This window comes from Leuciscus leuciscus, assembly GCF_965113295.1.
Source record: "Leuciscus leuciscus genome assembly, chromosome: 16".
NCBI lineage: Eukaryota > Metazoa > Chordata > Actinopteri > Cypriniformes > Leuciscidae > Leuciscus > Leuciscus leuciscus.
Window position 1 is genome coordinate 34,663,140 of NC_138740.1, and position 15,386 is coordinate 34,678,525.

Genomic DNA, 15,386 nt, shown 5'->3' on the forward strand with positions numbered 1-15,386 from the left:
ATCGCTCTAATACCTTTGTGTGAATTTCAAAGTTATGCATTTCAATTTTTTAAATGGCTTTAGTAGGCCTATGTTTTTGAACCAGTCTTTAATTAATTAATTAATTAATTAATTCATATTTGTTTATGCTGCAGCAGCAACATGATGCCTAGGATTAGGAATGGATGAATGAAAATATATGAGACTGTCTGTCACGTCGTGGTAAGATTGGATGTCTTGGAAATGCCATTAAATGTCCAAAAGGCAATTGCAAACTCCTTAGCAGATATTTGAAGTTTTAATCTTTATCCCATTCCCAAATCAAACATATCAGGGGAGATAAATAGTGTTTGTATAATGTCAAACAAGATAACAGATCTTATATTGGTTGTCTTGTATCGAATCTATGAAGGTTATATAGTTTAATAGGGATTTGTTTCCGCCAGTAGAGGCGCTCGAGCAACCGAAGCAATGACACACATCCGAGTCTAGGAGAAGAAGAGAAGTGAGCGAGGGAAGGGAACATAAACATGAGAAGTGGAACACAGCCATTCATTCTGCTCTAAATCTGCTGTTTATCAGACTGTGAGTACATTCATTTTATCATTTATTAGGATAAATCTAAATCTTAACGACTAAACGAGTCTGTTCATTTAGTGAATCACTCAGAAATGAATCGACTGATGTTGTTCATACGCTCGTGAAACGTAAATTCGTTACTGACTGTTTTTAACATTACAATTTGTGAAGTTTATGAGTTGTGTTTTCATTTTATGTAATGAACAAATGAAACCTGGTAAATTGTTTTTAATATAGGGGTGGGGATGTAGGGAACTATCGCAGGGCTAGTTGTAAAACACATGCTAGCATGACGAAACTTTGTGTATAATTTACTAGTTGCCATATCAACACTGAGAAAAAAATGCGCATTTCTTCCAAGAAAATAAATCAATGAGAAAAATGTTTCTAAACAATGAGAGTTTAAATTCTGGGGAATATTCCCATCTTCCCACAGGAGAAGAAGAAGCAAGCAGGAGGAATTACTCCTGGAGAAACTACGGACATACTATTGTAAAGATGGAGTTTGAGGAAGAACCCTGCAGAATAAAAGATGAAGATACAGAGGAACAAATAGGTTGGTGTTTTCCTTCATTCTCTTTAATGACTGATGATGAACATTAAGATGAAAACTCACATATCCTCCTGAGACCCAGGCATAGACTTTTTTTATACTATAGAGGACATTATATTTTAGTGAATTTCTCTGAGATCTTCATACATGTCACAGTCCTGTAAAGAGCACATTCAGGGCTTTTCAGAGATACCAAATGTTTTGTAGGTTTCACTATTAAAACTCCCTCAACTTGGACTTTAAACATGACTGACATTGACTGAATGTTCAAATTTAGCAGTCTTATGGAAATATGATTGTTTTATGTCTGAGTTAGTTTATTTATAATGAGTAATTGTTTGTCATAAATAAACATCTCAACGTTATGGGGTTTCCAATCAGAATATGAACGAAATATTCTGATTATACTCAGAATATTATGAAACAGGGCACTGATCTCATACATGTCCTCTGTAGAGACACCAGGACTTACAACATGTTTATCAGGCATTTTGGGGAAACACAACAAGTGAAAAGGGAAAGATTTTTTCTTTCTTTCAGTATTCATCCAGTATTCCTATGAAATATGAGATATTCTTATGAATCTGTTTTCAAGTTATTACTCCCATTTTTTTTTTTTTCATTACATGTTGCCACAAGAACACATTCATATTCAAATTAAATATGTTGTATAGAATGGGACTACACATTTATGGCAATTTTACACATATGGCATCAAGTAAAATAGTTGATCAATTCATACTGTTATATATTTTATAACATAGTTGAGAATCATCTTTATACAAATTTTGGTTAAAATGGCCTGAAACCTAAACATGTATTGGTAAATGAAAAAAATAAAACATTGTTTTCGCCTATACATGTTTTATCATGACATTTTAATTTCTTAAAGGGATACTCCACCGTTTTTTCATATTAAACTATGTTTAATAGGAATAGCACTTTTGGGAGTACTTCGACCCGGCGCAGTAAAAAGTCACGCCTGATCCTCTTCCTCTCACTTCTGTCAATAGTGGGAAGACGATCAGGCGTGACTTTTTACTGCGCCGAGTCGAAGTACTCCCAAAAGTGCTATTCCGCCATACATTATAGTTATCCTTTTTAACCCGCTTAGAAAAGCGCCACGTTTTATTTTGTGTCACCCTACTTGGTCGTATAACTACTCATGTAACTGTTTTTAAATAGGGAAAACGTTGATGTGTTTGGTCACCTCTAAATTCATTGCTGTTAGATACCACTGAATATACTGGGCTAAGCTAAGTGCTATCAAAGTGTCGCCGCGTGCCAGAGCGATTGAGTGCACGCACTGAGATGAGAGAGGTATGTATCAACTCGTCTTAGTTAAGGGAATAACATAGTTTAATATGAACAAAATGGTGGAGTATCCCTTTAATAACGTGTCCTCTACAGACATAGCATAAAACAAGAATAATTTTAAAAATCTCCAATGATTTTGATGTTGCCACAAACAATGTAATGATATAAACTAAATTCACAAAGAAATCTCTTATATTTATGGTTCTCGGGAGTATATAACAATACATCTTTAACTAGATACTTGTAGACTCAGTAGTAGATTTGTGCTACATTAAAAATTAATTCTTAATTTCTTTGTTTCATTGAAAATTTACAAATTTTCCTTCTTTGATTGAATTTGGGGAATTTATTATTTAATATGTTGATTTTAGACCCGATGGAAGTGAATAAAGACAAATGGCATCATTTCACTAATGAAGATGGAGAACTGACATATACAAATGAAGACAAACATCTGTTTGAAAAACCTCATCATTTCAAAAATGAAGATGGAATCGCAGTTGTTTCACAGACTGAAGAAAATTACACACAAAAACAAGCTGGAAAATCTGGAGACAAAGAATTTTTCACCTGTTCTGAGTGTGGACTGTTTTACGTGCACAAATCAGACCTTAATAAACACATGAAATCTCACACTGGAGAAAATCTGTTCATATGCTGTCAGTGTGGAAAGAGTTTCACACGTAAATCAACCCTTAACAGACACACGAGAGAACACACTGGAGAAAAACCATTCACCTGCTCTCAGTGTGGAAAGAGTTTCAGTCGCAAAGAGGACGTTAATGTGGACATGAGGATTCACACTGGAGAAAAACTGTTCAAATGCTCTCAGTGTGGAAAGAGTTTCACTCATAAAGGAGGCTTTAATGTGCACATGAGAATTCACACAGGAGAGAGGCCTTATACATGCTCTCAGTGTGGAAATAGTTTCACATCCCAAAGCGTTCTCACCACTCATCTGCGCCGTCACTCTGGAGTGAGATCATTCAGCTGTGATCAGTGTGATAAAACATTTGTTTTGGCATCAAGCTTAAAATCACACCTTAAAACTCATGCTGCTGTGAAGACTCACTTTTGTTCTTTTTGTGGAAAGAGTTTTTCACGACTACAGAATTTAAAAGAGCACGAGAGTGTTCATACTGGTGTGAGACCTCATTGTTGCTCTGACTGTGGGAAGACCTTCACTACATCCAACAATTTAAAAACACACCAGAGAGTTCATACTGGAGAGAAGCCGTACAATTGCTCTTCATGTGGGAAGAGTTTCAGTCATTTATCTACTCTACTGAAACATAAGAAAACGCATTGCCCGAAGGTGTAAGCAAAAGATGGAATAACCTTTAATACAGTAATTTAATCTAAAATTAGTATTGAAGTTTGATTGTTTGATAAGGGGAACCGGTTAACATGGTGAATTGCATTCTAAGTGTTGCATGTTTTGTTCTTCCGACACCTGGATTGATAAGAAAAAGCATTTCTCTGTTGTGTTGCACATTTGCAGTGAAGGGGTGGATTGGAATCCACTGCTGCATGTAATGAGTGATTATAATCAAGATATTAATAAATATTTTTCATTCTAAATATCAAATGAGTTGAATGACTTCTCTGGAGATTTTACTTTGTTATAGAAGTTACCAGTGTTATTACTGAAATGTTCATGTATTCTTTATTGTCAGTATTTGATATCTGAATGCAGTAACAGTGCTTGCTTATTTAGCCCGGCTTCCAGAAATGAAATGGGGACATGTGTTGTGTTTGAGAAAGGTCTTCAACGTGTTAAAACATATAGGGGTCTATAGTTTAAGGGACCATTTCTCAGTTAAAGCCTATATTCACCATTTAGACTAAGTGTAGTTCTCCTTGAGAGAAAGAACGCATTATCTTGATGTTTTTTGAGATGACTCTCCTGTTTATAGTTAGAGCCATTGACTGTAAAAAAATATTGACGACGTCCCTTCGCTCTCTTCCATTGTTGAGAAGTGAAGCCGCCAGTGTCCCGATATGGCGCTGACATCTTGGGGCTTGAGTCTGCGCAGTAGCGATCTCGGGACCAGACCTGCGTAGTAGCGATCTCGGGGCCAGACCTGCGCACTAGTGAGCAGGAAGTAAAGCCGCAAAATCAAGGCCCCGCCCTCACTCTCGGTGTAAAATAATTAATTATAGAAATTTAGATAATACATTTAAAGCTCCAATCTCCTCAGTCCTCTGAAGATCCCGAAAAAAAGTCTGTTGGTGCTTCAGTGACTACTTCGCTCAGAGAACCTGTCAATCACAGCTGTCAATCATGACGTCACACCACCGTTTATATAGCATCAAATAACTAACTAAAAACAAACTTATTTTAAAAACAAACCCTTGAATTTACATCAGCGTGATAAAAACGACAGTAAATGACAGAAACCACCTTCGGAAAAAAGATATTTGAAGTGTAAGTAAATTGTTTTGTTGGTCTCAAGTCCCGTTGAATAACACGGGGAGGCGGGGTTTATGACCTATACTAGGACCAGTCACCGGGGGGCGATTGAGACGTTTTGGCTTCACTTTTCAGGGCTTGTGCGGCACGCTTGGTTAGAGCCTGGCCAAATCCAACCTTGGAAAAGCTGTGTGTCGGTGTGTGTGTGTGTGTGTTAGTCGTCTTGGTTACAGGTTAAGGAACCACTGGAGATTGACTGAGTTGTTGTTCGGGACATGTTGGCGCCCAGCAACCCAAATCTGCGACCTGGAAGGTCACGACGTGCCTAACTTCAGGGTCCGAGTGTCAGCTGCATAATCAGATGGAGATATGCTTCAGTCTATCTGTATATGTGTGGAAAATTACTATGTTTATCTATTTCTTAGCCAATGAGAATCATTCAACCTGTAAGCAATGAGGTAGCTTAGACCTTGGAAATGGTAAAACTGCTGTGTGTGTGTGTGTGTGTGTGTGTGTGTGTGTGTGTCTGTGTCTGTGTCTGTGTGCGTGTGTGCGTGCGTGCGTGTGTGTGTGGTGTAGGGTATAACTGCTGTGTGTGTGGTGTAGGGTATAACTGCTGTGTGTGTGTGTGGTGTAGGGTATAACTGCTGTGATCTTTGTAACTGTAAGCGGGGAGGTCTACAAACTCCTGTGTGAGTCTTGAAGCTGAACTTCTGCTGATGAAACTGCAAACTATCTTCAGTAAAACTTTTCTTCAGTTTTTTATAATTCTGACTCCGGGTCTTCTTTCAAACATCTGGTCCTTGGGTCCTAAACTGTTACCCCCTAACAGCAGTAAACACTGAGTGTTACCTGTATACAAGATGAACTAAGCAGTAAAGCAACAATGTGAAAATACTTGTGTCAGTGTCATCGCTCAAGCAGTGCATGGTCATCTCATACAGATGCAGTGTTGGGGAAGTTACTTTTAAAAATTAGTGTTTGCTCGTTACTCGTTACTTCTTAAAAAAGTAATCCGTTACTTTACTTAGTTATAGGGCTGTACTCAACCAAAGAAAATCTTGGTCGACTGAAGTCCTGAAATTTTCGACTAAAAATCGACTAAAATCGACTAAAAATGACGTTAGAAAAAAAAAACGTTAAATTAATTAGATGTGTACTGTGCGCAGTACTTGGTAGCCTTGTTGTCCGCCTAAATGAATTATAAATAAACAAACAACTAGTAGGCTATTTGCAGTATATTAAATCGTTTTTGACCTAATTATTTTGCACTGAAATGAGTCTGACACTTGAGTCTGTCAGCTCTGACAGCGCTGCATCACCTGCGCAATATCATAGCTTATGATTTCCGAAAATAGTACTATGTTGTCAACTAGTGATATCATCACAAGAACTGTTGAGGAATATACAACATAATTTAGACAATTATTTTTGTCATATGTTATAATAATAAGTTATTATTAGTCAGACACTATCATTTCACCGTGCATGTCCTCGCACCGAGCGAGGCTGATGAGCTTAACGTTAGCTTCGCAGCTGAGACACGAATAGACTATTAACTTAAAGCTTTTACTCTTAATAAACACAAAAGGCACGTCCACTTTAATAAAAAAATTATATTTATTAAACAAACCAGATCAAGAGCAGAAACGAAATAAAGTGCATAACTGAAAAATAAAGCATCCTAGGCTCAAAACTAACAACCAACAGCACAGCGCAATTGCGCATTAGGCTCCAAATAAAAAATAAAAAAGTTAGGTTATCACACTAAAACATTGAAATATGCAAATTCTGATATGTTCATAGCTTACTCAAAACAGACAGGGCAAGCTAACGCAGACAAGTGAGCTTACCACTTTTACAGTAGATGATATGTCATGTTTGTCGTCAAGCTGTGGAAAACTGTTGCTTGCAAACTTTGCATTCAACCTTTTTCCTGTTATCAATTTTAACAAAATGCTGCCACACTGTCGATTTCTTTGTTGTTGACATGTTAGAAGAGGACTGACTATTAAACGCTCTCACAATTAAATAAATAATATTCAGCATCAAACCTACTACGCTCGACGCTCTCTCTTGGGTTGGACTAATCCAAAAAAGGTGAAAACAAGGGGGGTGTTTTGAAGACAGACTGTTACAGTGAAACAAGGGTATTCTGAAAACACCCCCATTAGCAGTTAGTGCTTTCCACCTGATGAAATGAGCGCGCCTCAGCGCGGCAAAACTGATGAAATAAACGCGGCAGAAAATCGACCAATCAGAATTTTGGTCGAACCAGAACGTATCGACCAACTAATCGACTAGTCGACTAGGACAGTACAGCCCTACTTAGTTACCCCCTATGGAAAGTAACTTTTTACGTTACACGTTACTTTTATGTTGCTTGACTTTGGGCAGAACCCAATATCTGTTCCTAAATGTGTTGGCCTACATAAAGTTCTACTATGAACTCTACTTATTGAAAAACTAGAGAGAAAAAAAGAGATTTATTAAATAACATTTGAAAAACCTGTATAAACTGAACACCAAAGAACAATATTAACTGTGGTGACGCGTTCATGAAAAATGTCACAAAGAACCAGCAAAAGTAATGATTATGAATATGTCAAATATAGCAAGGAGACATTTCAGTTGTTTATTAATAAACAAGTGTTTTCTGTGTCAGTATTGGCTGCAAGTTGACGATGCTGACTCGCGATCTTCACAGTAGTGCCAGAGAGAAATACACATTTCATACGGATTACATAAGAGTAGTCGGTTTTCTTTCGTATTTAATTGTTTTGTTTAAAAGTACATATTTCAAGCTTTCTATATATTTCTCAGGTCTGTGAAGCAAGTAGGCCAGCTTATGCGCTGAGTTTTGGTTCATTTAAATGAGACGAGCTCCACTTCACGCGCAGGTGCGGAGCCTCCTGAGAGGTCCTGATTATATTGGCTGCTATATTTACCTCTTATTTATTAAATCTAGGTAATATGCCAATCCTTTATATTTGGTGTTTTAAATGCCTGTTTCTATGAAATTTGGTCTCTCTGAAAGTTTTAAAGCAGTGTTTTAGTGCCGCCTTCAGAGCGGTCCCGTCCGTAACATTGTTTTTTGCTCATTTATGCGCACACGAAAAATAAAAATAAAAATAATATTTTATGTTCTGTGGAGAGCCAACCCTTCTTCATTCGGTGGGTAATAATACTTTTGGTTTGCGAAGTGTAATTCACAGAATTGATTGCTCTGCTACCAGCCTCTGTCACATAGCCTACCATGTGAAGCTTGTGACTATTGCAAGCGCGCAGCTGATTAGTCCTGATCAGGGGCGGTTCTAAGGTCAGTGGATATTCGGGGCTTTGGGCCAAACTAAAATTGGGTATTTTTATTTAAAGGAATGAATTAATTATAAAAGTGATTTAAGGGAATAAAGAAAAATAAATAATTTTAACTATTTGCAAATAATATATATATTTTTTAATTATGCATGCATTCTCTCTAAATGATTCAAGGAAATTATAGCATATTTTCAATTAAAAAAGGCAAAATCTAATAAATAAATAAACAAAGTTGAGTAATTTGCATCACCGGATACTGTCGGTAGTTGAACATTTCTATTGTAAAACAGTCAAATGTTAAATGTTTATCTACTTACATTTTACCAGGCATTCGTTCACTTATTTAATCATTTTGACATTGATAAGCTAGACCGCTGAGCTTTTAGTCATCCTAACAACAAACAGTGCGGTGCGTATGGAGTGCATCAGAGCAGCATCAAGAATATCAAATATATTGCAGTGTATCTCTTATTTGCATCTTAAGTTTATTGCCAGTAATAATGACAGGTTTGCGAAAGTATAGAACTCGGTGAGCTTGCGCATCTTCAGCACAGCGACTCATTTAAACGCCTCTGATTGGCCGTTTATAATGCTCAATGCTGAAAAAGCACGTTGTAAGTACCTTTAATGCAAAGGGAAAAATATAAATAAAACTGTAATATGCACTTTTCATGATTAGGTAATTGCGGCTGCTGTAATCTTATCCACATTTGTTTTTCTGATTAATTGTTTTGCTCTATGAGAAAGCGGCTTTACTAAAAAACATTCGGGGCTTAAGCCCCTTAGCCCTAGCGCCACCCCATGTCCTGATTATATTGCCTGCTATTTACTTCTTATTTATTAAATCCAGGCAACTGGTTGATGAACCATTGATTAAAATTAAGATACAAAATGAAATTCACTTTAAAGAAAGGCTTTCTACAAAAACTAATTTAATGAAGTGGTCAAAATCATGTCTGCCCACTCCATTTGTCTCCCGATTATTAATGCTTTTCACTTTTCATATAATCAACATAGATGAAATAAAAAAATAAATTATTTAAACATTATATGAAACTAAATTGTTTTCTTTAATGTCTACAACACGTAGTCCTATTAGCCTACAGTACAGATACATTTTATGTCGTAGCGGGATTTGAGCGAACGCCGTCTTACAGTGAGCAGGTAAAATTTTCGAACAATCATCGAATATTATTTTGCTTGATATGCCAATCCTTAATATTTGATGTTTGATGTAAATGCCTGTTTGAGGTCTCTGTGAAAGTTTTAAAGGGATACTCCACTTTTTTTTTTGGAAATAGGCTCATTTTACAACTCCCTCAGAGTTAGACAGGTGAGTTTTACCGTTTTCGAATCCATTCAGCCGAACTCCGGGTCTAGCGGTACCACTTTTAGCCTAGCTTAGCATAGAGCATTGAATCGGACAGGACCATTAGCATCTCTCTCAAAAAAATGACCAAAGAGTTTCGATATTTTTCCGTCGGTCTTAGTACACGACTACAGAAGAGTCAAGTTTTAAATAGGAAAAATATCGAAACTCTTTGGTCATTTTTTTGAGAGAGATGCTAATGGTCTTGTGGCACCAAAAAATGGCACCAATTGTTTTTCTAATTATATTTAAAGAGGCGATTCCTCTCATATTATGGACAAACACATCACTGAGAGAAGATAAAATTGACATAGGCTACTTGTTTTACAGCTGCTATCTATTTATGAAATAAGGTTTATGCTCATTTATGGATCGTTTCCACCGAGCGGTACGGAACGGAAGCCTACGCCCTACGGTAGAGTAGCCTACAGTACGATAAACCCTGATCCGGCTTGCGTTTCCACCGCCAATAGTAGGCTACCATACTTGATAGGCGCTGTTTGTCACAAGAAGCCAAGCGCCGATGTTAGGCGTTTCTCAATAGCAAGTACACAAAGTTCAGACTTGCCAAGTCTGACTCAGGAGAATGACTCCCAAGGACACGAGTCCGGTAATTCTGCAAACGGAACAGCGCGTTCTTGAAAGCGTCGCTCAGCTCACTCTGCTACTCCGGTTATCTCTGTATGTACATTTTAGGCAACAATAAAACGAAATATGTTATAAAACACCACACTGCCTCTTTTCGTTTTCATTTAAAAAAATCTTAAACATTAGCCACACAAATGTAGTTAAGGCAAGCTTTGGCCCATTGATTATATTCACTGCATGCATAACGTTAGCCTATTTATAACAAAATGAAATATTAAACACAACCCTGCCTCTTCGTTTACATTTTTTTAATATTAAACTAATTAATATGGTTCAGGCAATATGTGCATTTGTACTCTGATCATTTTCACTGTAATAAAATAAAAAATGACGAAACTCAACCCTGTCTCTTTTGGTTAAATTTCTGTTTTATCAATAATATTATAAAAGTATAAGTGAAAGGTACAAGAAGCTATACAATAAGAAAGAAAGCAAACAATGCAGTCAAACATACAAAGTCAGCGCACTAGTCTAATGTTACAACGGTAAAGTTAAATAGCCTAAATATATAAAGTTATGAAACTTCACCTAGCCCTAAGCCAAAACGATTGGCCAGGGAACAAATTATAGATTCATGGCACCAAAGATCGCCCCGCCCGTTAGGTCTACACAAGACGAATTATATGTGCCGCACATGCAATTGTCGCATTTTAAGGCTGGTGCTGTTGTCGGCATTATGGTTGTATTTCTCTCTGCTATCGCTCTAATACCTTTGTGTGAATTTCAATGTTATGCATTTCAATTTTTTAAATGGCTTTTGAAGGCCTATGTTTTTGAACCAGTCATGTAATATGCTCTTAAATTAATTAAATTAATTAATTAATATTTGTTTATGCTACAGCAGCAACATGATGCGTTAGGATTAGGAATGGATGAATGAATGAAAATATATGAGACTGTCTGTCACGTCGTGGTAAGATTGGATATCTTTCATATGCCATTAAACGTCCAAAAGACAATTGCAAACTCCTTAGCAGATATTTGAAGTTTTAATCTTTATCCCATTCCTACATATCAACATATCAGGGGAGATAAATAGTGTTTGTATAATGTCAACAAGATTACAGATCTTATATTGGTTGTCTTGTATCAAATCTATGAAGGTTATATACAGTTTAATAGGGATTGGTTTCCGCCAGTAGAGGCGCTCGAGCAACCGAAGCAATGACACACATCCGAGTCTAGGAGAAGAAGAGAAGTGAGCGAGGGAAGGGAACATAAACATGAGAAGTGGAACACAGCCGTTCATTTTGCTCTAAATCTGCTGTTTATCAGACTGTGAGTACATTCATTTTATCATGTATTAGGATAAATCTAAATCCAAACGACTAAACGAGTCTGTTCATTTAGTGAATCACTCGGAAATGAATCGAAAGGAATCGACTAATGTTGTTCATACGCTCGTGAAACGTAAACTCGTTACCGACTGTTTTTCACATTATAATTTGTGAAGATTATGAGTTGTGTTTTCATTTTATGTAATGAACAAATTAAACCTGGTTAATAGTTTTTGTGGGGTGGGGATGTAGGAAACTATCGCAGGGCTAGTTGTAAAACACATGCTAGCATGACGAAACTTTGTGTATAATTTACTAGTTGCCATATCAACACTGAGAAAAAACACTTGGCAAATGTAAAATTTCTTCCAAGTTATTTTTTCGTCTCTGGTCTTTTGTGTTTATTTAAAATTAGACAAATCTGATATTATTTTAATCTCCAATCTGTTATTTAACAGATTATATAGTTATTTAATGCTTCGCTAACTAGTGGAACACACTCGCCGGGTTTAAATCTCAGTTGTGCGGCTGGGAAATGTTATAACACTGCGTTACAGTGTGCCCCTGTATTAGAGCTATGATATTCTAATCAATATTTTTATGAATTCTATTAAAAAAACATGTGAAATTATTATGTTTTGAACTATGCTACAAAGCTGTGTTTTGCGGTGTGTTTGTTGTAAAAAATAAAATAAAATAAAATAAAAATCATGAGAAAAATGTTTCTAAACAATGAGAGTTTAAATGCTGGGGAATATTCCCATCTTCCCACAGGAGAAGAAGCTGACATACTGACATACTATTGTAAAGATGGAGTTTGAGGAAGAACCCTGCAGAATAAAAGATGAAGATACAGAGGAACAAATAGGTTGGTGTTTTCCTTCATTCTCTTTAATGACTGATGAGGAACATTAAGATTAAAACTCACATATCCTCCTGAGACCCAGGCATAGACTTTTTTCTACTATAGAGGACATTATATTTTAGCGAATTTCTCTGAAATCTTCATACATGTCACAGTCCTGTAAAGAGCACATTCAGGGCTTTTCAGAGATACCAAATGTTTTGTAGGATTCACCATTAAAACTCCCTCAACTTGGACTTTAAACATGACTGACATTGACTGAATGATCAAATTTAGCACTCTTATGGAAATATGATTATGTTCTATGTCTGAGTTTATTTATGATGAGTAATTGTTTGTCATAATTAAACATCTCAACGTTATGGGGTTTCCAATCAGAATATGAACGAAATATTCTGATTATACTCAGAATATTATGAAACAGGGCACTGATTTCATACATGTCCTCTGTAGAGACACCAGGACTTACAGCATGTTTATCAGGCATTTTGGGGAGACACAACAAGTGAAAAGGGAAAGATTTCTTTCAGGATTCATCCTGTATTCCTATGAAATATGAGATATTCTTATGAAACTGTTTTCAAGTTATTACTCCCTTTTTTTTTTCATTACATGTTGCCACAAGAACACATTCATATTCAAATGAAATAGAGTGGGGAGAACAAGTATTTGATACACTGCCGATTTTGCAGGTTTTCCCACTTACAAAGCATGTAGAAGTCTGTAATTTTTATCATAGGTACTCTTCAACTGTGAGTGACGGAATCTAAAACAAAAATCCAGAAAATCACATTGTATGATTTTTAAGTAATTAATTGGCATTTTATTGCATGACATAAGTATTTGATACACCAGAAAAGCAGAACTTAATATTTGGTACAGAAACCTTTGTTTGCAATTACAGAGATCATACGTTTCCTGTAGTTCTTGACCAGGTTTGCACACACTGCAGCAGGAATTTTGACCCACTCCTCCATACAGACCTTCTCCAGATCCTTCAGGTTTCGGGGCTGTCGCTGGGCATTACGGACTTTCAGCTCCCTCCAAAGATATTCTATTGGGTTCAGGTCTGGAGAACCTGGAGAAGATGCTTCTTACGGAGCCACTCCTTAGTTGCCCTGGCTGTGTGTTTCGGGTCGTTGTCATGCTGGAAGACCCAGCCACGATCCATCTTAAATGCTCTTACTGAGGGAAGGAGGTTGTTGGCCAAGATTTCGCGATACATGGCCCCATCCATCCTCCCCTCAATACGGTGCAGTCGTCCTGTCCCCTTTGCAGAAAAGCATCCCCAGAGAATGTTTCCACCTCCATGCTTCACGGTTGGGATGGTGTTCTTGGAGTTGTACTCATCCTTCTTCTTCCTCCAAACAAGGCGAGTGGAGTTTAGACCAAAAAGCTATATTTTTGTCTCATCAGACCACATGACCTTCTCCCATTCCTCCTCTGGATCATCCAGATGGTCATTGGCAAACTTCAGACGGGCATGGACATGCGCTGGCTTGAGCAGGGGGACCTTGCGTGCGCTGCAGGATTTTAATCCATGACGGCGTAGTGTGTTACTAATGGTTTTCTTTGAGACTGTGGTCCCAGCTCTCTTCAGGTCATTGACCAGGTCCTGCCGTGTAGTTCTGGGCTGATCCCTCACCTTCCTCATGATCATTGGTGCCCCACGAGGTGAGATCTTGCATGGTGCCCCAGACCGAGGGAGATTGACCGTCATCTTGAACTTCTTCCATTTTCTAATAATTGCGCCAACAGTTGTTGCCTTCTCACCAAGCTGCTTGCCTATTGTCCTGTAGCCCATCCCAACCTTGTGCAGGTCTACAATTTTATCCCTGGTGTCCTTACACAGCTCTCTGGTCTTGGCCATTGTGGAGAGGTTGGAGTCTGTTTGATTGAGTATGTGGACAGGTGTCTTTTATACAGGTAACGATTTCAAACAGATGCAGTTAAAACAGGTAATGAGTGGAGAACAGGAGGGCTTCTTAAAGAAAAACTAACAGGTCTTTGAGAGACGGAATTCTTACTGGTTGGTAGGCAAGGCAAGGCAAGGCAAGTTTATTTATATAGCACATTTCATACACAATGGCAATTCAAAGTGCTTTACATAGAAGAAATTAAAATAATGAAAAGAAATAAGAATAATTAAAACAGTTTAGAAAAATAAAATACAGTACTTTTAAAAAATAAAAAAAGAATATTATTATAGATCTTTCTTTCAAAGGATTCCCTTAAGACTTAAATCTTCTTACGACTTCCATCTATCAACTTTCCTTTAACTTTCTTTTCTCCCTCATTTACTCACACGTTCTTTTCACTTTCTTTAGCACTTTAGCACTGCGTTCACATTCTTTCTCAGACGAAAACTTTAATATCGTCATTTAAATACTGTTCTACTTTCAAACCCACATTAATACACGTCACTTTCACATTATCACCTTCTAAGTGGGCATTTACAGTTTCGGGCTAAATGTCCTGCTGACATAGGAGAAATTAAAATAATTAAAAGAAATAAGAATAATTAAAACAGTTTAGAAAAATAGAGTAAAATACAGTACAGTACAAACAGTTGGACGAACAGCGGCACAGTGCTCATTCAGTAAATGCACAGCTAAACAGAAGTGTTTTGAGTCTGGATTTGAATGTGACCACTGTAGGAGCACATCTGATCTCTTCTGGAAGCTGGTTCCAGCTGTGGCTGGCATAATAGCTAAAAGCAGACTCACCATGTTTAGAGTGAACCCTTGGTATTTCTAGCTGATATGATCCTAATGATCTGAGTGATCTGTTGGGTTTATATTCAGTGAGCATATCTGCAATGTATTGAGGTCCTAGGCCATTGAATGATTTATATACCAGTAATAATACTTTAAAATCAATCCTAAATCTAACTGGGAGCCAGTGTAAAGACCTGAGGACTGGTGTGATATGTTCATATTTTCTGGTTCTGCTCAGAATCCTGGCGGCAGCGTTCTGTATGAGCTGCAACTGTCTTATGGTCTTTTTGGGAAGGCCAGTGAGGAGTCCATTACAATAATCCACCCTGCTGGTGATGAAAGCATGCACAA

At 37.2% G+C, this 15,386-nt stretch overlaps 3 protein-coding genes across 12 annotated transcripts in view; 2 read left to right on the forward strand and 1 right to left on the reverse strand.

The window, feature by feature from the left end:
* LOC309478154 (uncharacterized protein) overlaps positions 1-5,609 on the forward strand; it is a 59,892-nt gene extending 54,283 nt beyond the window's left edge. For 2 of the 6 annotated variants that reach the window (XM_082141738.1, XM_082141737.1), the window contains exons 2-3: positions 998-1,114; positions 2,800-5,609. In XM_082141738.1, the coding sequence (XP_081997864.1) occupies positions 998-1,114; positions 2,800-3,749 (1,067 nt within the window). In that variant the 3' untranslated portion in view covers positions 3,750-5,609. Of the gene's footprint in view, positions 1-478; positions 565-994; positions 1,115-2,799 lie in introns of those variants that run through there. The other 4 variants (XM_082141742.1, XM_082141741.1, XM_082141739.1 and 1 more) reach the window with 3 other exon arrangements.
* LOC309478174 (uncharacterized protein) overlaps positions 1-15,386 on the reverse strand; it is a 253,102-nt gene that overhangs the window by 3,029 nt on the left and 234,687 nt on the right. The gene's annotated exons all lie outside the window — the stretch shown is intronic.
* The window catches only part of LOC309478138 (uncharacterized protein), a 47,860-nt gene continuing 43,834 nt past the window's right edge, over positions 11,361-15,386 (forward strand). For 3 of the 5 annotated variants that reach the window (XM_082141684.1, XM_082141688.1, XM_082141690.1), the window contains exons 1-2: positions 11,361-11,454; positions 12,228-12,321. In XM_082141684.1, the coding sequence (XP_081997810.1) occupies positions 12,264-12,321 (58 nt within the window). In that variant the 5' untranslated portion in view covers positions 11,361-11,454; positions 12,228-12,263. The other 2 variants (XM_082141686.1, XM_082141691.1) reach the window with 2 other exon arrangements.